The 25,475-nt window shown below is 37.1% G+C and overlaps 2 protein-coding genes across 12 annotated transcripts in view; one reads left to right on the top strand and one right to left on the bottom strand.

The window, feature by feature from the left end:
* The window catches only part of PSIP1 (PC4 and SFRS1 interacting protein 1), a 39,670-nt gene extending 24,194 nt beyond the window's left edge, over positions 1-15,476 (top strand). Inside the window, exons 7-16 of one of the 5 annotated variants that reach the window (XM_042965348.1) lie at positions 434-530; positions 1,444-1,519; positions 6,299-6,527; positions 7,364-7,482; positions 10,148-10,203; positions 10,816-10,886; positions 11,095-11,196; positions 11,314-11,527; positions 12,931-13,042; positions 13,858-15,476. In XM_042965348.1, the coding sequence (XP_042821282.1) occupies positions 434-530; positions 1,444-1,519; positions 6,299-6,527; positions 7,364-7,482; positions 10,148-10,203; positions 10,816-10,886; positions 11,095-11,196; positions 11,314-11,527; positions 12,931-13,042; positions 13,858-13,918 (1,137 nt within the window). In that variant the 3' untranslated portion in view covers positions 13,919-15,476. The other 4 variants (XR_006210840.1, XM_042965349.1, XM_042965350.1 and 1 more) reach the window with 4 other exon arrangements.
* SNAPC3 (small nuclear RNA activating complex polypeptide 3) overlaps positions 1-25,475 on the bottom strand; it is a 69,393-nt gene that overhangs the window by 6,409 nt on the left and 37,509 nt on the right. Inside the window, exons 7-10 of one of the 7 annotated variants that reach the window (XR_006210842.1) lie at positions 23,458-23,622; positions 20,429-20,536; positions 16,460-19,203; positions 13,036-13,673 (exon numbers count right to left, since the gene is read on the bottom strand). Coding sequence is in view for 2 of the 7 variants with exons in the window: in XM_042965352.1 (XP_042821286.1) it covers positions 19,056-19,203; positions 20,429-20,536; positions 23,458-23,622 (421 nt within the window). In the remaining 5 variants the exon portion in view is untranslated. Of the gene's footprint in view, positions 1-13,035; positions 13,674-16,156; positions 19,204-20,428; positions 20,537-23,457; positions 23,623-25,475 lie in introns of those variants that run through there. The other 6 variants (XR_006210843.1, XR_006210844.1, XR_006210845.1 and 3 more) reach the window with 6 other exon arrangements.

Genomic DNA, 25,475 nt, shown 5'->3' with positions numbered 1-25,475 from the left:
AAAAGTGATGTTTTTTGTTTTTGTTTTGTTAATGTTTATTTTTGAGAGACAGCGTGAGCGGGGGAGGGGCAGAGAGAGGGAGACACAGAATCAGAAGCAGGCTCTAGGCTCTGAGCTGTCAGCACAGAGCCCAGTGCAGGGCTTGAACTCACGAACCGCGAGATCATGACCTGAGCTGAAGTCAGATGCTTAACTGACTGAGCCACCCAAGTGCCCCTGATGTTTTTTGTTTCTTAGAATTGTTCACTAGAGTCTGCTAGTTGTGGTGTTTGGGGATGTCGCTCTGATGAGTTCACTACTGAAAAATAACAATCATGTACAAGTTACAGTTATATGTAAACTTTGTATCATAAAGTGGGATATCTTTGCTGTTGAATTAAATTTGAAATGCCTACTGTTTGCTAAGTAAGTTAATTAAATCTTTGTGATTCAGGCAGAAAAACAAGTAGAAACTGAGGAGGCAGGAGTAGTGACAACAGCAGCAGCATCTGTTAATCTGAAAGTGAGTCCTAAAAGAGGGCGACCTGCAGGTAGGATTATTAATGTTTAAATCTCTGGCTTGTGATTAATATTTCAAACCATTACAGCGTTGTACCTCAGATACCTTCGAATAGGTGGATAGGTAATTGGTTATGGATAATATATACATTTCAAGGGAGATAAACATGGTTTCTGCTTTATGATAAAGTATTTAGATTTAAAATAATTGCTTGGGACTGTTTTCATTTTCTGTTTTACCTAAATGTCTCCTAATATCTGCAAATGAGGCTGTGGTGAGATGAAATTCCATGAATGATGGATCTATTTTACCTCTCACCGTAGAAAGCATAAGCTTCACTGTAGTTTGGAAGGATATGTCTCTAATAGTAAGGCAAAGTAAAACAAAGAAAATTAACAAAATAGAGCCCATTTTTTTCTACTCCATAATAGGATTCTTTGAAAAGGGAAAATCCATAATACCCAGAAAAATCCTGAGATTTGTTTCCATAATTTTTATTTTGGAATTTAATATTTTAATGGATCAAATTAGTGGTGTTAGAAAATTCAGTGAATTATACAGATTTTCAGAGATGTAAATGTACCATATATATACAGTATTGTAATATGTATATGGAGATTGACTATAAGTGGTATTGTTATAAAGTTGAATTTTGTGATATTCCTGTTAAAACAATGAAGGATGTTCTTTGAAGTCCTCTCAGACATACTAAGGACAGATTGAAAATTACTCTGTTGATTGACCCCTTTTAAATATTCTGTTGTTGCTCATTTGAATCATTGGGGGATATTTTCTTTAAAACTTCATAAATAAGATAGTATCTGTAATAAACCACTAACCAATATTCTTATAGTACATACCATTTGTAATCTTTATATGTGAGAATTGCATCTTAAAAGGAAAAGTGGGTAGTTACTGACTTTGTTTTTCCTTGTGAATGTTAGCTACAGAAGTCAAGATTCCGAAACCAAGAGGCAGACCCAAAATGGTAAAACAGCCCTGCCCTTCAGAGAGTGACATGTGAGTTTATTTTTAATGTAGGATATTTGCTGTTACTTTTTAGTAATTCTAAAAATTATGGGAAAAAAAAACTATTGAAAAGTTTTTCATTGTGTAAAAAGTAAAAATTGATGGGGAATCCATAAAAATCTGATGTGATTATCCTTTCATTAAAGACATTTTCTTAGTATATCAAGGTTATAAAGATACTTAGATAATACAGGGTAAAATCTATAAAAGAGAAGTTAGGCAATATAGTTTTTTTAAGCAAACTATTTTTTAAAGTTTATTTTGAAAGAGAGACACACGGGGGGGGGGGGGGGCACAGAAAGAGAGAATTTCAAGCAGACTGTGCATTGTCAGCATAGAGCCGAATGTAGGGCTTGAACTCACGAACCGTGAGATCACGACCTGAGCTGAGACCAAGAGCTGGATGCTTAACCAACTGAGCCACCCAGGTGCCCCAAGGAATTTTTAGACAAAGTATTTTTGGAGCAATTTCCACAAATCTTTTCTAGTTCCTTTAGAATAACTTTTAAAAATATTACTAAGGGGCTCCTGGCTGGCTCAGTCAGTAGAGCATGTGACCCTTGATCTCCAGGTCATGAGTTCAAGCTCCACGTTGGGTATAGAGATTACTTAAAAAAAAAAAAGAAAAGAAAAAAGAAAAAAAAAACCCTACTAAAATTACTTTTGTAATGTGAATTTAAAGTATTTTGATATGCTAACTACTTAGTTATCAACAAAAAAAATTTTTTTCTTGCCACCTTTCTTTTCTGCATATGGGTATTGTTATGACTTTTCTGGGTGGAAACTTCACGAGAGAGAGTATATATTTAGACAAAGGGCAAAAGTCTTTTTTAGCTCTTATGTTTAAAGATTTTATAGAGAAGGCTCAAGCGTGTTGGTCATTTAAGAGGGGCTTTTACAGTGTTTTATATGAAACACTTTTATAGGACATTTTAGTTACAGAACATGGAAGTTTGTACTTTTTGACTAAAATGTGTTTAAAGAGTTTTACTACCAAGCTAGCTATTAAACTATCCTCAAAAATACTGGCACAATATTACAACGTGGTTTTAACTGCTGTAGTGAAAAATTAGGTACATGCAGATGAGTTTTTCTTTTTAAACATGCCAAATCTTATTCATTCCCTTCCTAATCTAATCGTGGCATTAGGTATAAAGTCTAGGATTTCATAATTGATACAAGGTCTTGATCTGGAGACTTAGGAACTGAAAACACAAGGTATCTGCTCCCCTCTCCCTTTTATCACACACCTAGATCTGGGACAGGGAACCATAATAAATAAATACTCCTGTTTGGAAAGGAGAAGATTAAGAGGCATAGAGTAGCCATTGTTCCCTAGGAAATCTAGAATTCTGGGAAAATAGTGTGAGATCTCCTCATTTTAGGTATAAAGAAGGTTCCCTTGATTAGGCCCCAGTTTTCCCTGAGAGTCTCTTGCCAGACCATATCTCTCCATGGCTTTTAGCTAATCCTGTGACAGTTTACTTTTTCAGTATCGTCCTTAGATGTGTCTGAAAAGTTCATTGGAAAATATTACCTTCATCAGCTGGGTAGGATTCCGTCTGCTTTCAGGCTGTAGGGAGTTGGGGGGACCCAAGGTTCCTTTTTAGATCTCCATTAATTTCTCTTGATGCAGGCTGTATTACATTTGCTAATAATACTTTATTGTGAGTGTGTGTGTTTTATTTTAGCCAGCTTCATGCCTAGTGGTCTTTTATTTAAGTTTATTTATTTATTTTAGGGAGAGCGAAGGGGACAGAGGATCTGAGGTGGGCTCCTCTCTGATACCAGAGAGCCCAATGCAGGGCTTGAACTCACGAACTGTGAGATCATGACCTGAGCCAAAGTTGGCCACTTAATCAACTGAGCCATGCAGGTGCCCCACCCAGTGATCTTTTTATAGGATTTTCTCAGGCTTGCTTAAAAAATTGTATTCCCACTGCCCCCCTGCCCCCACATGCTTATCTTATTATACTTAATTTACACTCACTTTGAGTTTACAGATTTTCCTGAGAACCCCTTGGTCTCTTTCCTAGAAACTATTTGTTCATCTGAAGGACCACGGTAGCCCAATTTGAATACTTAAGGAGAGGCTGGCAGCTCATACCCTTGATTGGATCTTTGACCCTAGTCTTTTTCTGAATTTGAAATTTTTACAAGATGGAGGTGACTTTAAACACAGAAATCCGTGGAATTTTTAGGTTTTCCTTTTGTCATTTTGTTACCTTTTTTAAACTCCTTTCTTGAAGTACCCTATCAAATCTATCCTGGTAACAACCAACTTAAGATGCTAGCATTCTGTCTTGAAAACTTGTCACTCAAAGCCACACATTCACTGAATTTTCTTTCACGTTATCACAAATGACAGTTTTACCTATTGTATAATAATATATTAGGATTTTCAATTTCTCAGCCCCAGAGTCAGTGTCACATTGTGTTACATAAATTTCTGTATCCATGAGCTTTTTGCAAAGGCAGTTTATGGACAGCCTCACATAGTGGTAACTTAATGACACTTCACATTATATGTAGGCTGGGTATCGGTTATAGCTATTCTCAGCTGTGTATCTGAGCATAAACTCAGTGTGGAGTGCAGAGTTAACTATGTAAGCTTTTCTTATACTTTTGCTCTCCCATCGTGAGAACAGAATGTATGTGTTAGTGGTAGCTTTTTTGCCGTGAGTCCTGAAATGACAGTGGTATAGAACCCAGAAGAGCTGAAACCATCTTACAATTCTCACGTAAAGTAAGAAATATTTGTTATAAGCGACTGAGATAATTGGGGTTGTATTTGCAGTAGTTTTTGCTTACGTTAACATGTTTTTTTAACTATTTACAAATAGTTTCCTACTGTGCCTTGACCTAGTAAAAAGGGAAATTGTTACTGTGGAGAAGTGTTTTTCGTGAAAGGCGGTATGGAGGACCATTCGGAAAATACTTGTTTATAGCCAGCTCTGATGGTTAATTTTGTGGCAATCTGCTTTGATACTGTTCAAAAACCCTTGAAATAATAATCCCATCTCTTATGACCTTATTGTACACTTCTTAATCTGTTTAAAAAAAAAATGGTATTCCACTGTATGTATCACTCTTAAGATATAAAGTTTATATAAAACTTAAAATTTTAAATGATTTTACTTGCATGCCTTTTCTTCCATCGGTGAGAAATTGATGAAACCCATATGACATTTGAAAATAAGCATAGCCAATAATGGTTGTTAGTAAGACAAATTTCTAAAGAGGTTAAAAAGTGAATTTTTTCTCTTCCAGTTTAATAATCTCCTAAGAGTTCAAGGAAGCAGTGTCTGATAGGTGGTCAGTGGATTTGGAACTGAGATATTGGACCAATTATATGATCTGAAGTCTCTTCCACCTCTCAGACCCATTGATATAATTGTGTAATTTTTGAAAATCTCACTGAAATTCCTAGAACAGTAAAAAAGATCAATCTTAATTTTATTATTTTTAAAAGTTTATTTTGAGAGCAAGCGAGCATGGGCAGGGAAAGGGCAGAGAGAAGGGGAGGGAGAGAATCTCTTGCAGGCTCTGTGCTGATAGCACAGAGTCCGACGTGGGGCTTGATCTCACAAACTGAGAGATCATGACCTGAGCCCAAATCAAGAGTCGGACACTTAATCAATTGAGCCACCCAGGTGCCCCCCCCCAAAAAGATTTTTTAAACAGCTGTTGAAACTTCAAGTTGTAGTTTTTTATGGGGTTGCTTTCATTGAATGTATACACCATAGAAGTAATTATGTGGTTAGCACTGGCATCATTTTTTTTTTTTAATGTTATCTATTTTTGAGAAAAAGAGACCATGAACAGGGGAGGGGCAGAGAGAGAGAGGGAGACACACAACTCGAAGTGGGCTCCAGGCTCTGTGCTGTAAGTGCAGAGCCCAACACGGGGCTCAAACTCAAACCGGGAAATCATGACCTGAGCTGAAGTCAGATGCTCAACCAACTGAGCCACCCAAGGGCCCCTGCACTGGCATCCTTTGATTCTGCTAGAGCCTAACATCGTATCATAAATACTAAATACTCATATTTATTTCTGCTGTATTAATTAGCATAGATGTCATCCAATGATAACGTTACGCTTACTGAACAGTTTTGGTAGTTTTGACTTAGTTTTCATGAGGTCTGTAAATCCACTGGTGATGGGAATGCTTATTGCTAGTGAATTTAGCACCGTTAGACATTATGCTTAATGGCCATGTATTTTACCATTATGTGCGTAATTTGGGAGCCTTTTACCTTGCAGAGTACTTCTTTGAATTCTAAAATGGCCGTATTTGATCATAACCAGTTCACTTCTACAATTGTATTTTTCCCAGTCTACTCTTTTTAAAATCTGTTATTCTTATAATGATGTAGAATAGAAGATCTGGCTCTTTCACCCATCTAATATACTGCTGTGGCCCCACAGTGAAGAATAGTATCTTGGCACAGAAGGTCATACTCCGTATTCTTTTTTTCAGTGAATGAGTAACATGACAAAAAACTGGGAAAACAAAGGGAAAATCACTTTATTACCTTAATGCCACTATGATTTTTGTGTCTTCTAATTTATATGAAAAGGATGTTCTTTTCTTTCTATTACTGGATGGTAAAGATACTTGTATTTTACTGGAAGATATGTTAAATTTGTCTAAGTAAATTATTGCTCATTTTTAGCCAAAATACTTCTTTGATTGGGAGAGTATGGCTAAAAGACAATGAATAATGATACCTAAAAATTCATTTTCCATTGCTGTATTTTCAAAAATAGGGTAACTGAAGAAGACAAAAGTAAGAAAAAGGGGCAAGAAGAAAAACAACCTAAAAAGCAGCTTAAAAAGGATGAAGAGGGCCAGAAAGAAGAAGATAAGCCAAGAAAAGAGCCAGACAAAAAAGAGGGGAAGAAAGAAGTTGAATCCAAAAGAAAAAATTCAGCTAAAACAGGGGTTACATCAACCTCTGATTCTGAAGAGGAAGGGGAGGATCAAGAAAGTGAAAAGGTACTATCAAGTAAAATACTTAATTCTATTTTTGGTTTCCTGTGTAGTTCTTTTTCTCTCGTAAGCTTTCAGTATCTGTGAAAGTATGAATGTGATTAAAAGTAAAACTGAATTTCTCTGCCTTTCTGAGTAAACTTGAATTAGCTGTGTTAAAAACCATACTTGAAACTTTATTATAATTCTAAGTTTATCTCACCTTTCACAATTATGATACGGAAATCAAATGTTTACTCCAGTAACCCACCTATCTAGAAAAGGTAGAAAAGTAGAAATTAATCAGATGAGCTGTGACGAGAGAAGACCTAAAAGAGATGCATTTATACGTAGATTTTTATTATTTCCTACAGTGAAATTCTTAACTACTCTTCAGGCCTATTTAGTGTACGTTTTATCAGTGGTATTTGAATGCCACAGTTGTTTAGGAATAAGTACTGTATGTAGCCTTGGAGATCTACAGACCTGGTTTGTGTGAATCTTTTTCTTTTTCTTTTTTTTTTTCCTGATTTCCAAATACTTGAGAAGCCAAGCAAGCAATGTACCTGTCAGTAAACAGTACTGAAATCAGAACCACAGTGTGGAGGCCAATAGCCTGACATACTTTGAGCCAAAGGCCATCGCTTAGTATATTACAGCAGTGCAGGAAATAGATTTTAATTCCCCGAATCAGCAAGGGAAAGTTCAGTTTAGACAGCAACATGTATAATTCTGAGATTTTTAAAAATCAGTCATGTAAGTATTTGTCCCTTAAGAAAACCAGTTGCTTTTTTTCCTCCCAAGATTGTAATCATAGTCACTGACTTGGTAGTTAACTAAATTCATCCTAATCCTCAAAACAGAAGAGAAAAGGTGGAAGAAACTTTCAGACTGCTCATAGAAGGAATATGTTGAAAGGCCAACATGAGAAAGAAGCAGCAGATAGAAAACGCAAGCAAGAGGAACAGATGGAAACGGAGCAGTAAGTATTTTTTATTCTAAATTTTGATTTTTTAAATTAGCATGAAATTTTTAAACGATAGAATCTCATTTTTCAGACCTTGATGAAGCCTTTAAGAGAAGTGACTTCTCCCCTGTGTTAGAAAACAGTCTTCAATATATGATGATAATCATGTTTCAGGCTTCATTCTTTGCTGAGTAAGAGGAGGAAATTCAGAGGTAATCACTTGTGAATATTTTTAATTTAAACTGAAAGTGCAGATAGGATTTAACTATTAGTGGCTTTGCTGAAAATGTCCTCATCCTCTACTGTTTACTTGTTTAGTATTAAATACAGAAAGTGGTGATAATATGTTGGTGGAGGAAGAAGGAAACATCCTTGTCATGCCACCAGCAGACCTCTTCCCAAAAGAACCGCAACAATAAGAGGAGCACAGTTGGAAACCCGAGAAGCCAGTAAAAGTAAATCTAGAGGCTGACAGGGTTTGAGTTGGGTGTGTGCGATACAAAAGCTCCAAGCTGACTTAAGTTTTGATACTTGGAGACAATACGCACTTACCGTGGGGAATTTCTTTCCCCTTTAATTTTATTCTATAACATAATTTTATTAGGAGGAAAATAGCACTGGTGATGATTACACTCCATGTGCTTATTACATTGTTTTCCTAGTTATCTTTAGACTGTCACTTCTGAGTTTTCTTTGAAAAGCATTTTGTTACGAAGCGTCTTGCATTATTCGGACTAAACTTGGTTTCTTGTTAATGGAAGTGATTTTAAAAACATGCTGTAGGTCACTAAGACACATTTAACGATAAGTAATGAATTCTTTAATTAATTTGTACTTTCTCTTTATAAGATAGAGTTGTGAGCCAAAGTCTCTTCACAAGTATAGCGTTTGACTATCTGCTTTCTTAGTTGTTTGGAGGATAATAATACATAAGCAGTTTCAGCTGCTTGAGTGGAGTGACATCAAAGATCTAAAGCTCAGAAATGTTACTCCCTCTAGTCTGTTAGACTTGACCGTTTCTGTAAATATGTTAAAGTTACTTTTTATTGCCTATCCTTTTCTATCCTTTCACTGAAGAGTTGTTGGACTGTTTGTTACTTTTGACTTTATTGTGCTCCCCAAACTAAGATAGAAAATTAGTCGTTGCTTAGTAAATCTAGCCCGGCCCTTCTTCAGTATCTCAAAGTTATCTTTATGTGTTTCAGTTTCTTTTTGAATGTCCTCCGAATGTAACTTTCTCAAATTCTAATATTTGTGTTTTCTTTCCTTCTCCTGTTATTACAAAACTTTGTACTTGGACAGTTTTGCTCTGTAAAGCATTTCAGATGCAGCTTGTGTGAAATGCATTATGCAAAATAAAGTTTATTGTATTGTATTCCCAGCCAAACAACATGTAATCTACAGTAATAAAAAATATATCTCATTTTGGGCTCAAAGCATTAATCCAGTTACTGAAAAGAGAATACAAGTGGAGCAAACAAGAGATGAAGATCTCGAGACAGACTCATTGGACTGAATTCCCCCCTCCCCCCCCTTGATGGAAGAATGTTGCAGATTCTAAATTGAGGACTTCATTAATGGCATTACTGTGTTATGATTGTTAAAAAAAAAAAAAAAAAAAAAATCCTGTAAGGTACACACTACATACTAAGGTCGGCCATCATTCCTGTTAAGTTTTTTTTTTTTGTTTTGTTTTGTTTTTTTTTTTTCCAAGCTTAAGGTGAAGCTTTGTGTTTGAAAGTTAGAAGATGGTGGTTGTACATTATTTCACTTAGAAAATATAAAAATTCATTTTGTTTTGAAGCTAGGTGTTAAACTGGAATAGCTCTTATACCCCAGAGAATGGGGGCAGTTGTGCCCTTCCCTTGACATTCCTTTGTTGTTTAATTCTTTAGAATCTTAATAATTGTTTTTTTAATCCTGAGAGATTAAACAGTAGACTTGTTAAGAAAACAAAAATGAAACTGTAACCAAAATTTTAAAATAAAGTCTTTTTTAAAAAAACCTGATTTTTAGATATTGTTTTGTTCTTGTCTATTTCAATTGGTTTACAATAGGGCCTGAACTCAAAGCCAAGACACTAGAAATTAGGAATTGTTTTAAAGGGTTATTTACAGTAAAATGGTACTTTTTCTTTTGTATAATGGTATGTAAATGTCAGTGAATGTCATTTAAGTTTGATGTATTGGCCAAACCCCCGTTTTAATACTAATGTCTTTGAACAGTCTGTTAACAACTCCTTCAACTGTCTGCCCTCTTGGAGATGTGGGAAAAGTTAGTCTGTTTTGACATACTACTTTTAAAAATAATTATGTAGAATTCATGAAATGTTTATAAGCATTCTTTTCCCACTATGGTATGTTTGTCCACTGACCCTGAAATTGGGTCTTTAAGCAACACACTATTTACTGTTGGAAAAAAGTTTCACCATGACTAGCATTAAAATTATTTGTGATGCCACTGAAACACTAGATTTTAGCATGTTCATTTTTACATGTGTTTTTTGTTTATAGTTAATGCTGTGGCATTCTAAAGTTGTATGCATTACAAGTCAATTCCTTGTGATCTAGGCTATTTTCTAGCTTAAAAATTTTTTAGCTTTTACATAAGGGATTGTGGGCATTTGGTAATCAGTCACAAAGTTCCAACGTTTTGAAATATTTGTGTTAACATTTGATAGGCAGAATAAAGATGAAGGAAAGAAGCCAGAAGTTAAGAAAGTGGAGAAGAAGCGAGGTTAGTTATTTCCCTTCCTAAGATGTATAAAAATTATACATAGAAAGGAAGTTATATATTTAATTTTTCATGTGTAGGTTTTTAAATCATTTCGTAAGAGTTCTCAAATCCCCGATAATTGTGCTTTTTCAGATCCCTAACAGATTCTATAGTCCTTGTATATTTTAAGTATAATCAGGTGAACTTGCTAGTAAGGAGTCATGCTTGCGGTTTTATTGCTCATTATTTGATGATCATGTTTTTGTAACATTGCCAAAAGTTAGAGGTTTTCCCATTTTTGACAGATCTCATTGTTTCAGATAGTTTCTCTATTTGGTTAAATGTGTAAGGTGAAACAGCTGTTTAAGGATTGGCATAAAGGGGTTAATTACTGGATGCAGACAGCTTATTTTAGACACCTATGCAGCTAGAAGGTGATTTTTTCTTTAAACGATGAACGCTGCTTTCCTAAATACTAAAATGTGCCAAATAACTTCTTAGTGATCTGGGCAGATTACTAAGAACGTTTTTAAACATTCACCAGGTCTTGTCACTGTGCTTTGCTTAGTAGATTTATACAGAAATACGGGTTTTGGAAAAACTATTCACTGTGTTTCACATTTCAATTTATAGAAACATCAATGGATTCTCGACTTCAGAGGATACATGCTGAAATTAAAAATTCACTCAAAATTGATAATCTTGTAAGTGTTTCATACCTCACTTAAAAATATAGTACTGCCTTTAGAGCTTCATGTTCTCTCGTGATGTTATAAGTATGGATAATTTAAGAAGTGGGACTGTTATGGTTATTTTGTATTGCCTTGTTTGAGATTTTTAAAGTAATCTTTAGGAATAGATTATCCAGGCTGTGGTAATTAACAGTTATGACGTTACTGTTTTGTCATGAAGGACGTGAACAGATGTATTGAGGCCTTGGATGAACTTGCGTCACTTCAGGTCACGATGCAACAAGCTCAGAAACACACAGAGATGATCACCACGCTGAAAAAAGTGAGTGATCGTGAATCGTGCAGATTTTAAAAATTTTCTCATTACCACTTGGTTAAGAAATAAGGTTTTAAAAATCAGTGAAGAAAACAATTGTGAGTGTACATTTTGTTTTCTCAGATACGGCGATTCAAAGTTAGTCAGATTATCATGGAAAAGTCCACAATGTTGTATAACAAGTTTAAGAATATGTTTTTGGTTGGTGAAGGAGATTCTGTGATCACACAAGTGCTGAATAAATCTCTTGCCGAACAAAGACAGCATGAGGAAGCAAATAAAACCAAAGATCAAGGGAAGAAAGGGCCAAACAAAAAGCTAGAAAAGGAACAAACAGGTATGTGATAAGTTGTTTGCTGCTGGGACTGCTTTTTAAAAATGGCTTTGATATGTAATTTCATTAATATCTTCTCTGCATTGAATGATGAAGAGGTCTCATAAAGCACTTAGAAAAAGAGAAGCTAAGGTTAAACACTTGGGTTTTTCTTTTTATTCAGTTTAAATCATTTTCATCAAGCTTAATGTAGTAGTAAATACTAGTGTTTAGTAATAATACTATGAGCAGTTACTATTCTCTTTTCACTTCAATTAGGAAAAATTTCTGATCCCACAGTAGACAAGAAAGGAAGTTCCAGGTCCCCATCACCTAGCTTCTGCGATTAATGCTGTTTTACTCTCATCAGGCTTCTCTGTGACCTCCCTGAAGATAATTTAGGAGCCAATTCCAGATACGCAATTTCCACCACAGATATTTTAGGGTACCTCTGTGACAGACTCCTAGAACCACAGTATTATTATCATTTCCCCCAATTCCACGTTATTAAATGTCTTAGGAGCTGCTTAATGTAGAAAAAATATTCAAAGGGAGTTGGATTTTTTTTACTCATTTATTAGGGAATGATGATTCAGGTCTCCTTAGAGATTTGTTAGAAAGTGCCCTCCTCATTTAATTAGTAATAGGACATAAAATTGTGTCCATTAGTAAATAGTACATTTGACACTTTTTGTTCTAAAATACCAATGAGAGGGGCGCCTGGTTGGCACAGTTGGTTGGGCGACGGACTTCCCTCAGGTCAGGATCTCACAGTTCGTGGGTTCGAGCCCCGCGTCGGGCTCTGTGCTGACAGCTCAGAGCCTGGTGCCTGTTTTGGATTCTGTGTCTCCCTCCCTCTCTGCCCCTCCCAGCCCACATACTGTCTGTCTCCTTCAAAAATAAACACTAAAAAAAAAATTTTAAATAAAATACCAATGAGAAATACAAAATTTTTACTGTGATTCACATTTTTATAAGAAATAGAATAGTCAGATGAAAAATGCTCTTTCTGGGGTGCTTGGGTGGCTCAGTCAGTTAAGCATCCGACTCTTGATTTTAGTTCAGGTCACGATCTCACCATTCCTGAGACTGAACCTCATGTCAGGCTGTGTGCTGACGGTGCAGAGCCAGCTTGGGATTCTCTCTCTGCCCCTCTCCTGCTTGTGCTTTTGCTCTGGCTCTCTCTCAAAACAAAGAACTTTAAAAAAAAAAAAAAAATCCCCGTTCTTGTACGGATAGGTATATAGAGTAACCCTGCTTCTTACTGTGCCTCAGTTATACCCAAAAGACTACAGTGTAGTTTCAGATGAAGTACATTAAGTACTAGAGACCTCAGGGCCAGGTTTTATTTTTTATTTTGACTCTTTAGAGGCTATCTTGAAAGCATTAGAAGCTCTAACGGTTTTTCCTTTGGAACCCGTCTAAAGGTTCAAAGACTCTGAATGGAGGATCCGATGCTCCAGACAGCAGCCAAGCACAGCACAATGGAGACAGCAGTGAAGAAAGCAAAGACAAGCATGAGGCCAGCAGTAAGAAAAAGTGAGCACAGGTTTTAACGGGTCATAATGTAGATTTTGAATTCTTAAGTCACATTGCTGTTCCAAGGTTATTTGTAGAAGAATTCTATTTTGATCACTCAGTTCCCGAATTCAGGAAGCAAGACGGAAATCAAAAAGGCAAAAACAAAAAAATACAATTTACAGTTAATTTGCCTGTATTCAAAGGATTAGAGCTAGATGGTAGGATTCCAGCTTAAATAACTATTCTTTGGATTGCTTTCACTGATGCAGCTCTAATAGTGACTTACATTTATACTTTCTTGAATTCTGACAGAATAATACAAAAATTAGACTAAAATCACAGGCTGTTCTCTGCTGCACCCACTCTAAATAACTAGTTAAACTGAACTGGGGTTCTCCAAGTCTTGGCTTTGTTCTGCTACACATTTGAAGGGCTTGGAATCAGGCATCCCTTCTAATTCTGAAAGTGAGGGAAATCTTGTCATCTGTGTCTGTCACCCCTTCTCTTTATTAAGGTTTATAATGCGTTGGTATCACAGATCTAACCTTTTCATGTTTTTCAAAGAGAATTCATTTTAAAGCTGGAAATGATGGAAAGGGCCTGGGCCATGATGCTTCCCTGAGTTCTTTTGTGTTTGATCCCAGTATTACTTTAGGAAGAAGACACAACATGGTCAAATAAAATTTTGAACAGAAGGAAGTCAAGATTATTATTTCTTTAATCTTTTGGTGGCCTTAAAAACATAATGCACAGATTTAATGTGTTTTTCCCCCTCCCCCTGAAGGAAAAGAGCCCCTAATCCCAGTTGACACACCTTTCTTTCCTTTCTTTAGGCCATCCAATGAAGAGAGAGAGACTGAAATATCTCTGAAGGATTCTACACTAGATAATTAGGTTGACATACCTGGAATATAAAGAACATTTGAGAAGTTTGTAATGGTTTTCATTTGAAATATTTAGAATGCTGAAAATTTTAAATTTTTATAAGCATAGGTTTTGATGTTGAAAACTTGTTTGGAGGGAGAAAAATCCCTTTATATTTGTTTAAAAGTAATTAAACATTATTGCTAATTGTACTTGTGCAGTATTAACAGCTACATTATTCACTAAGTGTGAGGGAAAACTCATTTAGGAAATGTTAAACTGCTTTTCCAGACATTGGTTGTAGCATAATTTCAATTAGTGTGTGTATGTTAACGTGTAATTGATAGTAGAAAAAAGTTACATTTTTAAAACTGCTACTTGTATAAACCTTTCCTCTTTCCCAAATACTGTGGGTTTTGTGCATAGTTTTTACAAATATTGGATTTACCAGAGTTGTCTTTTCACTGTTTGTGGGTTTTGTAGAAGTTATGCATTTTTATGGTAGATAAAATGTTACTTCTATACAAGTACTCACTTCTTTTATCAAAAGTTAATTTTAATCTCACAGTCTACATTGTGCTACATTATTATCCTGCTGCTTTGTAACAATTTGTGGTCTGTATGCCTTTTTGTATGACAACTAGATACCCAACTGACGTTGAACTGACAATTCTACGAGGTACAAAACTCATGTTAACTTTCGAAGGTAATTTAGGTTTTATGGCTGGGAATTCAGTGAAGTCACATGACTTCCCTGCAGAAAGCAGAATAGGTCTATACAGGAATGAATCTGGCTTTAGGGTTCTACCATCTAAGATCCTTTACAGGCACTAGTAGCTGAAACTAAAAACTAAATGATAAAAGTTTATTTTTGAGAACTGTCTCAAGTTTCTGAATTTTTAAGAAGTCACACTCATTTAAGGAAGTCACTAAGTATTTTTTTAATTGGAAAAAAAATCCATGATTCTTATGCAGTAAATAGTAAATACTATATAAGAAAACTAACCTATTTGAAAACAAGGCTATATCAGAAGGGGATTATTATTTAGAGATCCTGCATGTGACAGAATTGTAAGGAGTTAGAAATACATGTTGCTCTGAGGCAGTAAGACAAAGTAAAGGAGTATTTCGATGGTCTGTATATTCATATATATGGACTTAAGTCAGGGTAAGCCAACGTTAACAAAACTTAAGGGTAATTTAGCGGATAGAATTTCTAAGATATTTTGAATATTAGGTCAGTTGGTGGTTTTCAGTAGCTAAGACACTTCTCATGTTTCAAAACTATGAATATGGGAAAAAGGCTTAATACTAATACCAGTGTTTGCATGTGACATGCATTGTATGTTTTTGACCTCTCAGGTAATTGCTTTCATCTATAGATGAAAAGTGTGAATTATTTCAACAATTGGAGTTTTGCTTTTTGAGAGGTCTTACAATGGAACCAGGACCCACTGTTTTGAGGGAACTATTGATATTACACTATATCTGGTCCTTAATACAACTTAAATTTGAACAGATTTATTCTAGTTAAGCCATAAGTGTCAACATTGTAAACTTGTTTTGATTAAAGGATTTTTCTATCAAACTCTACTAGTAAATTCTTTGCTACTTAAAAATGTTTTTGGAATTCTGGATTTGCTTCTAGCGGAGTTAATTTCTTAACTTGGTATATAGATTGTGTTGCCTGGGGACACAGGGTAACAACTAAATCTACAGGAAGCTAAAAATGTTATTTTTTGTTCACCCTCCCCTTTTCTTCTGTGAGCCAGCAGACTGATAACAGTTTTACTGAGAAACCACAGAATATTCAACTTCAGGAGATCTATATAATAGCTTTCTGATAACTTATGTCTGCGTGTTTGGGCTGGCCTTGCTCTAAACCATTGACTTACATAGTGTTAAACATAACTGGCCTTCTGTTTTCGGTTTGTCATAGGCTGATTCACAGGTAACTACCACTGTGAGAACTCCTAAAAAGTCATAAATACCAATAACTCTCAGGAGCATTTTCTCGATTTAAGTTGTGTATTTGGTCAAAACTCCAGTGCTGAACAAGTCAAGTCACCAAGATAATTTAAATGAGATAGCTAACAAAAGTGGGGGGAAAATTTTTCTTTTGGTAGGTATAAACCACCTACTTCATGTTTTTTCAACCACTGGATAACATTTAAAAGAGTGGGTGTCTGGGTGGCTCAGTCGGTTGGGCGTCTGACTTAAGCTCAGGTCATGATCTCGCAGTTTGTGAGTTTGAGCTCCATGTGGGCTCTGTGCTGATAGCTTGGAGCCTGGAGCCTGCTTTGGATTATGTCTCCCTCTCTCTCAAAAATCAATGGTAAAGTTTTCTGGAAAAAGAGAGTAAGTTGTGGCCCGATAGAACGAATTGTCTAAAGTTTTCTTAGCTGCTTTGGAGAACTTTCACAGGTACCATCTGAATTGGAGAAAGAATGTATAAACAACTTGACTATCTTAAGCCTTCTGCTGTTTTATCCTGTAATTTCAAACAGTAGGAAGGTATTTTACCCGCTTTTGGCTGATAACACTGATTATAGTGTACCCACACACACTTACCTGGTTGAAGAGGTCAGGTCAAGATGAGGTCTGCCAACTAATCCTACATAAGAGCAAAGGCTTTTACAAGGCTGTGAGGGCTTCACTAACACCTTATTTTGTCCCACTGGTCAGAGAAAGGATGATCTATTGGAAATAGCAAACCCATAATTACAAACCTTAAGAAATGAACTGCTACGTAGGTAGAAATGTTTTTATCTTTAATTTAGTTCTCTAACCTTAGAGATGACAAAGATATTGTGACTGGATTGGGAGAAGGTAAAATTATCCTTACAAGATACCAGGGGTTGAAAGAAAGAAACCGATTTTGCTTTTCTAAATACTGATTTTTGCACACACACATCTACTATTATATCAAAATCTTATTCTAACTACAGAGGATACTGATTAAAGATCATTACAGTATTTTCATATTTGCTTTGCATCAGGTAAAATACGTAATTTAAGTCATGTTTAACACTGAATTTTACAGCTATAAAATCCTTCACTCGACCTCTTTTAGGACTATTTCAAAGTTAGAAGTTCTTTTGACTTGAATTTGGTGTGGGACACCTGTGTATCCAATAATACACTGGCAAATTCTGGGAGTAACAACGTTAGCCTTTCTTCCTCTAGATTTCACAAGGAAATGATAAAAAGATATCAGAGCCTTTGTAATTTTGATGGGAAAGTTTAACCTTAAGAGCCAGCAGGACAATATTAATGATAAAATAAGAATTTTACTAGCAGTAATATTTTAACTGACAGTCTTCTTCGTCCACTAAAATGAATTGATGGGCACCACATATGGATTAATGCTTCCACTGGGACAATGCACTTTTTGGAATTTTCTATTTTGAGACTAGGAAAGGAAAATGAATAGAAGTAAACAGACCCTTGCATACTAATGCAAGAACTATAAGGAATGCAGTTTAAAAATAAAGGACGCAGAAATTCATTTTTACCCATGGAACTTCTAGGAATTGGTTAAATCAATAGGTTTGTAGCAGAATTTTCAATCTGTTGAATTTATTAGCATCATTGGAAACATGAAAGTAAACATTTAGGCAGCAACTGAAGCCAGGCAAGGGAGGGAGGGATCTCTTAGTTCTTTATACTGATCCTCTGGTGGTGTATTCACTGAATGAGTGAAAGAGACGGTCACTACACATACCAGAAACAGGTGCGTGTCCTCTGTACAGCAATGGACTTAATTGGGTATGTGGTACTTAAGTCCATAAAACATTTCACTGCCAATCTGTTAAACATACAGGCTTAAAGGATTCATCAGTTTTGACTTGTATGGTAAATGTCTGCTCTTAACCATCCAGGGAATGTGGAATTCAACTGACTTTAAATGAATAACCTAGAAGAGAGAGAGCAGAATTTATGACACGTTTAAAAGGAACAATTTTACAGCATTCTTAGAAGTCTTAAATTTTCCACCAAAAGTTTCCAGAAAACATTTCAATATAGACAACTAGATAACTACAATTTTCTCTAATGATCTAGATCTTGGAATTCATCAAAGGTGTCCTCTGGACCAGAATGAAAGAGAGTAAGTAGGATTATCCAAGTGAGGGGGCCAGAAAAATGAAAGAGCTGGACCAGAAAACCTCTGGTCCAACTGATTCTGATAGAATATTGGGTATTATTGCCCAAGAATGAGTGATCCTAGCAACCCACAGGATCTTGACTTCCCATATCCCACTCATGTCCCAGTGGTCATATTACATAAAATCCGCTATTCTTAAGATTTTATTTTTAAGTAACCTCTATACCCAACGTGGGGCTTGAACTTATAACCTGAGATCAGGAGTTGCACACTGTACCGGCTGAGCCAGGCAGGTGCCTCAAAATCTGCTATTTTCTTAATAACATTAAGCTGAAAAAATTCTTGCCCAAGAAATCAATCTTCAATTTAAAGGTTACTTTTGTGAAGGTAGGAGTATATACTCAGAATCCTTTTACATTCATTATTCATGCAGTGAGTCTCATTAAAATGTTTAGTGTGCCTACTAGTTTCTAACAAAACAAAACACTATAAACGAACCCACTGTGAGAACAGATTACACAATAGCTATTCTTAATGCTGTTATTTGTTAAATCTACTTTTATTCTTGTTCCTCATTTTTATTACAGATAATTGAATGATGTTTACCTTGGAAGCCTCACGGTACAAGGTGTAGCTCTCGCACTCTTCAAAGAATTTTCAAAATACTCCCACCACTTGATGTATCATTAACTGAATTTTTCTAATTACAGATTAGCAAAAACCACTCTGGACACAGAATGAATAGACAAGCCACAGACTGGGCAAAAATCAGAACACTTGAATCTGACAAAGGATTTGTATTCAAAATATATAAAGTACTCCTACAACTTAGATAAACACACTTAATGGGCAGAGGCACTAAATAATAACCATACTTTGGAATAAATACTAAAATAATGTATTTCTAAACACAAGTTACTTTGTAAGAAAACCTGTGATCTGAACTTGTGCAGGGGGGTGGGTAACTGGCTGATTGTTTCGGGTGGATCCCGTTCCTCAGTGACATGTTTTGGAAATCATCCATCCACAGGGTAGTTACTTCACAAGGGTGTACTTTTGTCATTAATTAAAGGTTCCAGGATCAACATAAGGATAAGCAAGGAATTCTCCCAGTTTGTTGCCTTCTGAATCATAGTGGAGCATCCGAAAGCAAACATCACAAAAGAAACATGGGTCCTCTGGTGCAAAACTGTCATTGTTCGTCACCCATCTGTAATTAAAAAAAAAAAAAAAAAAAAAAAAAAAGATGTACATCATTACAATGGACTTTCTTTAACATGCTGTAAGTTATAACTCGTGGTAATGTGTAAATATAACATTCCCACTATTGCCTTATCCTATCTTAACAATACTTTATAATCCTTTATATTATTTTGTGTATGTACGTATGTGTATATGTGTATGTATATAGATAGATAAATACAGATGTATATTATTACCAATACTCTGCAAGGCAGAAGGGCAACTTAACAGAAACCCTGTAGAATGCTGTTTCTCTGAAAGACTTCTTAAAGGTAAGACTTCTTAAACGTATGTGAATGTGTCATACACTTTAGCCACGACTCACTTATCCTCCAAGTAACTGTTAAAATTTACACCATTTTGAAAAACCCACAATATATTAGATGCTACAGACCTGATAAACTTTTGTGTAAACCAGTAAATTAGTACTGGTTAATTTGCAAACTCCACCTGTTTTACCTAGAATTCAGGTTAAAATGCTACAGTGTGTATACAAATGGGAATATGGGTAATATTCAACTGATACTTTGTTTTTTGGCCTGAAATGTTACTGGTCACAGTAAGATGAAAAGACTTTTTCAGTCTATTTGAATTCTGCATCTCCTGGTATGTTTTTACATTCCCTGATTGCCAGTTTGGTAACTGATTTATCTCATGTTTTCTTATTGATCATTTAGAAAAGCGTATTTCGGTGGGGGCAGGGAGCCCAAAAGAAATCTACGATACGCAGTTACTCTCTTTTCTTCTGAATGCTTCTTTCCAACTATGATCCACAGTTAAAAAGCAAACTAAATGTGAAGTACCACAGAGTAAAAATTTTACGAAACCATATTTTAACCTCATTATATACATGAGACGCTGTGTTATTTTTTCATGGAGGAGAAGCTGTGGATGAAGCTTCTTTTGTAAATTGCAGACACAAGACACAGCGTGGCTCCCTGATGACACAGAATTGATTCATCCAAAGTCTGACCCACCCCTGGACTTTCATTATATATAATTTGTTTCCTTACTGTTTAAAAATATTGTAACCTACTTTGCAGCACTTAACCTACCAGATAAAACCATTTCTATTTATACCTCCAAAGTAGAAGTCCCTAGATTCAAATTCAAAATAGGAAAAATTGAAATACTAGAAACGGAAAGTACTTGACTACTGAAAACCAGGAATTCTCAAATAGTTATGAACTTACCTGGCTGTGTACATTTTACAAACAAAACATTTTCTGGTCCATAACCAATGCTTCTTGATAAGAAGGGGATAAAGGGTCCTATCCAAGCAGTCATCACGATGCACAAGCCTTATGTACATGAGAAGTAAATGAAGATATTAAAATGCAAATTGGTGTGATCTGTAAAGAATTAAATGTGTCTGTACCTCAACATTAACACAGTGGGTATATTTTTCATTTTTTTTTTTTTCCTACAAGATTTAGGTATAAACTCGTTTCACTAGGTCTGACCAAACTGTGTTCCACAAAAACATTCTCCGAAAGATCATTTTGGATTAAACAATGTTTTCTTTCCTGTGAAACTTCCCAAGCTCTTTATGGGGATATGCTTGAACTAAGAGGGAGCATATCTTAAAGGTATTCCATCAGAGAGCCCCTGCTTTACTCAATACCTTTTTATGAAACATAGTTTGGGCACCTGTTTTACCCATTTGGTTCTGTGGTACATGGCTCTGTTTACTGTTCTCTTTATTAAAATCTAAATCTGACTCCTGGTATAATGTGAGCTGACAGGACTTCAGTTTTAGGTGTCAGAATTAAGTAAACTGAAAACGGAAGGCACTCTCAACTATGCCATTGATCGGATGACTGGGTTTGAATAAGTCCCTGAACCATGCTGGACCTCAGATTCTCCACCCCAAAAATGAAGGGACTGCACAAGACTATTCTGAATGTCCCTGACAATTCCAAAATGTAATGATTTTCTTTTAGTAAGAAAGGGTAGCAATATATCAACTTTACCATCAGGAAATGGTTAATACACTTGTAACCGTTTACCAAGTCTTAGACTTTAATCCACCTAGAAGGTAAAGATGATTTGTAGCCTAAAACTACACTTAGAAGTTCCTTAAAAGGGGCACCCAGCTGGCTCCGTCGGTAGAGCAAATGACTCTTGGCCTCGGGTGTGTGGGTTCAGGCCCCATGTTGGGTGTAGGGATTACTTAAAAATACAACCTTGGGGGACCTGGGGGACTTAGTCTGTCGCGCATCCAAATTTGGTTATCAGCTCAGTTCCTGATCTCGCAGTTACTGAGATGGAGCCCCGCATCGGGCTCCACGTTGGGCACGGAGCCTGCTTGGGATTCTCTCTCCCTCTCTTCTATCCTTCTCCCCTGCTTGTGCTCACTCGCTCTCAAAATAAATTTAAAGAGAGAAAAGATTCTCCTTCTGCCCCTCTCACCTACTTGTGCACATGTTCTCTCTCTCTAAAATAAAAAATAAAATCTTTTAAAAGACAGTTGTTAAAAAACCTTAAATCTTAAAAGAAAATTTTTTTAACTCCTTAGAAAAGTCCCATGCTGTAAATGCTTAGTAAGCGTCAACTGTTTCCCCAAGTTGCCTCGAGTGTAAGGACTGATAACGCTGTACAGTAAGAAACGTAAAATGGGGGTCTGGGTGGCTCAGTCGGCTAAGCGTCTGATTCCCGATTTCGGCTCAAGTCGCGATCTTGCAGTCAGTGGGTTCGAGCCCCGCATCGGCTCTGCGCTGACAGTGTGGGGCCTGCTTGGAGTTCTCACTCTCCCTCTCTGCCCTTCCCTGCTTGTGCTCTCTCTCAAAATAAATAAACTTAAAAACACCCATAAAACTAAAATCATAAAAACTGGATTGTCTCCCATCTTATGCTAATTCTCAGGCACATTCCCCTTCATTTGAGTGACAGCTTCTGTAAAATTTAACACATTATCAAAGAAACGTACATAATTTCAAGGCCTATAAAGCTGAGGGTTATGAGCTCCCCTCTGAACCCATGAAGCTCTGGCTTCAGCAATTGTTTCCCTCAGGGCAACTGTTTTCACATTCTTAACGGTTTCTTTTAAATTTAGGTCCTCGACATTCCTCTAAGGAACCAGACTAATTCTGGTAAAATACTGCATGTTCACATGCTGCCAAACTAATACACCTAAACCACACAACTGACCGCAGGCGCCTTTGATCGCGTAACACGTGGCTTTCTAGCTGCTAATTCCCTCGAGTTTGCATTTGCTTAATGAGGTTTCGATGCACCTGTCGCTAATTCAGTTCTGTATTTCCTGACAGAAGGACAGACGTGCTCTCCACGTGTGCTGTGCGTCAGCGGGAGGTCTGGCACTTCTAGACGTCCTTCCCGAGCTCTCGGCCGCGCCCCAGTCTTGGGACTGAGCTGCTCGCGAGCTCGGCTACGCGGCCGTCGTGCTGGGATTTCCCTTTCCCGCTCCGAGAGTCCTCCTCATGTCTCCCCCTATTCCAAGGTTTACTCTTTGTGTGAAGTACTTCCTCTGGGAGCTTCCTGAGAATGAGTGCACGAGAGGTCAGATGTTCGGAGAGACCGGTCCCTAAGACCCAAGAGAAGTGGACACAGGGATTTGTCCGGGCATCGGTTCCTACCACTGGTATAATAAAAAGCACGGGTAGATCAGTGCTTCTCATAAAACATAAAAACAGTCCCTCGGAACCAAAGCAGGGAGAGAGCAGGGCTTATTCCTATATGTTGATCCTTCATACACCGGGATTCCGAAATAAGGAGATGAATAGCCTTATTCATGAGATGCCAGCTACACAGAAGTTAGCTCATTTTAAAATAAAAGGAATCTGATTTTAAACCACTTTGGTCCTTCCCCCTTTATACTTATGAAAGCATTAAGACTTCACATTTGTCAAAGATGAGAATTACTCTTCCCTTCCCCCAGTTGCTTTTAAATCTTAAAATTCTGGCAAAGAGACAAGAAACTTAGACGTAGTTGCAAATCTGGCAATAAGCTAAGGGGCTACGTACAAAGTGGGTGGAGACTGCCTGTCTAATCCTCCAAAGGAGACACTTCTTTACAGATTTTCAACCCTCCGATAACCAATAAAGTATTTATCACAGACCTTCCCCAAAGAAAGCATGCAAATGGATGGTCATTCTATGGAAAGTGGACAGTTTTGCTGCTCCCAAGCCAGGCTGCGGTGACTAATTTTATTCCTCGTGTTAAAAACAAAAACAGAAAATGCTGCCAAATGCTGCCACTTACCTTATGTCAGTGATGACGACAACATGCTCACAGTCTCCCTGGTGACAATATAAGTAAGGAAAACCCAGTTTAATATACAAGTCATTGAAGGTAAAATCTTCCATTTTAGCGGTCTGAAATGTTCCATAGCCTCTATCATGGGACTCTGACCACTCAATGATAGTTCTAAAGGGGGCAAAAAGGCAACGGTATTTCATTACTCCTCAAAAACCTAGAAATGACAGAAAATGCTCTATGACCACAATTATTTCTTAAAACCTGGCTCACTCACTCAACGACAGTTGCCATCTTGAGGCAAAAATCTTAGTGGTTGATACATGTTGAAATTAAGAACTCTGGATTCTTGGGGCGCCTGGGTGGCTCACTCAGTTAAGTGTCCGGCTTGGGTTCAGGTCATGATCTCACGGCTTGTGGGGTTCGAGCGCCACATCGGGCTCTCTGCTGACAGCGCAGAGCCTGGAGCCTGCCTGGGATTCTGTGTCTCCCTCTCTCTCCGCCCCTCCTCCGATTGCGCTGTCTCTGTCTCTCTTTCAAAAATATTTCTTAAAAATTTTAAAAATAAAAACAGGGGCGCCTGGGTGGCTCAGTCGGTTAAGCGCCGGACTTTAACTCAGGTCATGATCCTACAGTTCGGGGGTTCAAGCCCCACATCAGGCTCTGTGCTGATAGGTCAGAGCCTGGAGCCTGCTTCAGACTCTGTCTCCCTTTCTCTCTGCCCCTTCTCGGCTCGTGTGCTCTAAAATAAATGTTAAAGAAATTTTTTTTGATAAAAATAAAAAAAGAACTCTGACTTCTGTATCCATTAGAGCAACAGTTCTCAAAGTGTGCTTCCTGAAGTCAAAATTATCTTTATGAAAAAATGTCATTTGCCCTTTTCAATTCCTATTCACTCATAAAGGACCGATAGCCCAGAAGCTACTGAATGGGAAATGGAGAACGCCACTCCTCTCATTTTGTTGTGGAAAAGTTATCCCCCCTCCCCCCCAAATTATTAATGTTAACATTTAATGGGATCATTTAAATTAGCGGATATTTAAATTATTTCTTAGTTGCAACCTCGAATACGGTAAACATGGATAGCTATAGCCCACATAATCAAAAGCTCTTTGGAGTCCACAAGTATTTAGAGTACTGAGGAATGCCGAGAACAAGTCTGAGAACCGCCACATTAGGATACACACACAAGTTGCTCTAATGAAAGAATGCAGATAAACACTCAAGAAAAAATACACATATGTTACTCTAGTCCCTGGGACACTGACAACAGAAGTATGGCCTAATTAACATGGTCATTAGCTACAGATTTTTCATGTTGTGTACTTAACCATGGATTTACATACTCCCGTCGGGCAAACAACAGTATACACTGGACAAGCAGAAAAAATAGTGAACGATTAATTTACTGCTATCATCTAAATATGAAAGAGACTAATAAATTCTTTAAGTGGGATTTACTTTTTTTTTTTTTTTTAGATTTATCTATGGCTCAATACAAGATTTCCTGTAAATTGGCTTTTTTTTTTTTTTTTTTAAGTTTATTCATTGTGAGAGAGACAGAGGAGAGCACAAGCAGGGGAGGGGCAGAAAGAGAGAGAGACAGAAGCCCAAGCAGGCTCCTCATTGTCCGCACTGAGCCCGATGTGGGGCCCAAACTCACAAACTGTAAAATCATGACTTGAGCCAAAATCAAGAGTTGGACGCTTAACTGAGCCACCCAGGCGCCAATTCTTTTTTTTTTTTTTAATTTTTTTTTTCAACATTTTTTATTTATTTTTGGGACAGAGAGAGACAGAGCATGAACGGGGGAGGGTCAGAGAGAGACGGAGACACAGAATCGGAAACAGGCTCTGAGCCATCAGCCCAGAGCCTGACGCGGGGCTCGAACTCACGGACCGCGAGATCGTGACCTGGCTGAAGTCGGACGCTTAACCGACTGCGCCACCCAGGCGCCCCACCCAGGCGCCAATTCTTAAGCAGCCTCTAGGCCCAGCAGGAGCCAGGTGTGGGGCTCGATCCCA

Source organism: Panthera tigris, chromosome D4 (assembly GCF_018350195.1).
Source record: "Panthera tigris isolate Pti1 chromosome D4, P.tigris_Pti1_mat1.1, whole genome shotgun sequence".
Lineage (NCBI taxonomy): Eukaryota > Metazoa > Chordata > Mammalia > Carnivora > Felidae > Panthera > Panthera tigris.
The sequence above is the reverse complement of the archived record's forward strand: the minus strand, read 5'-3'. Positions and strand labels throughout refer to the sequence as shown.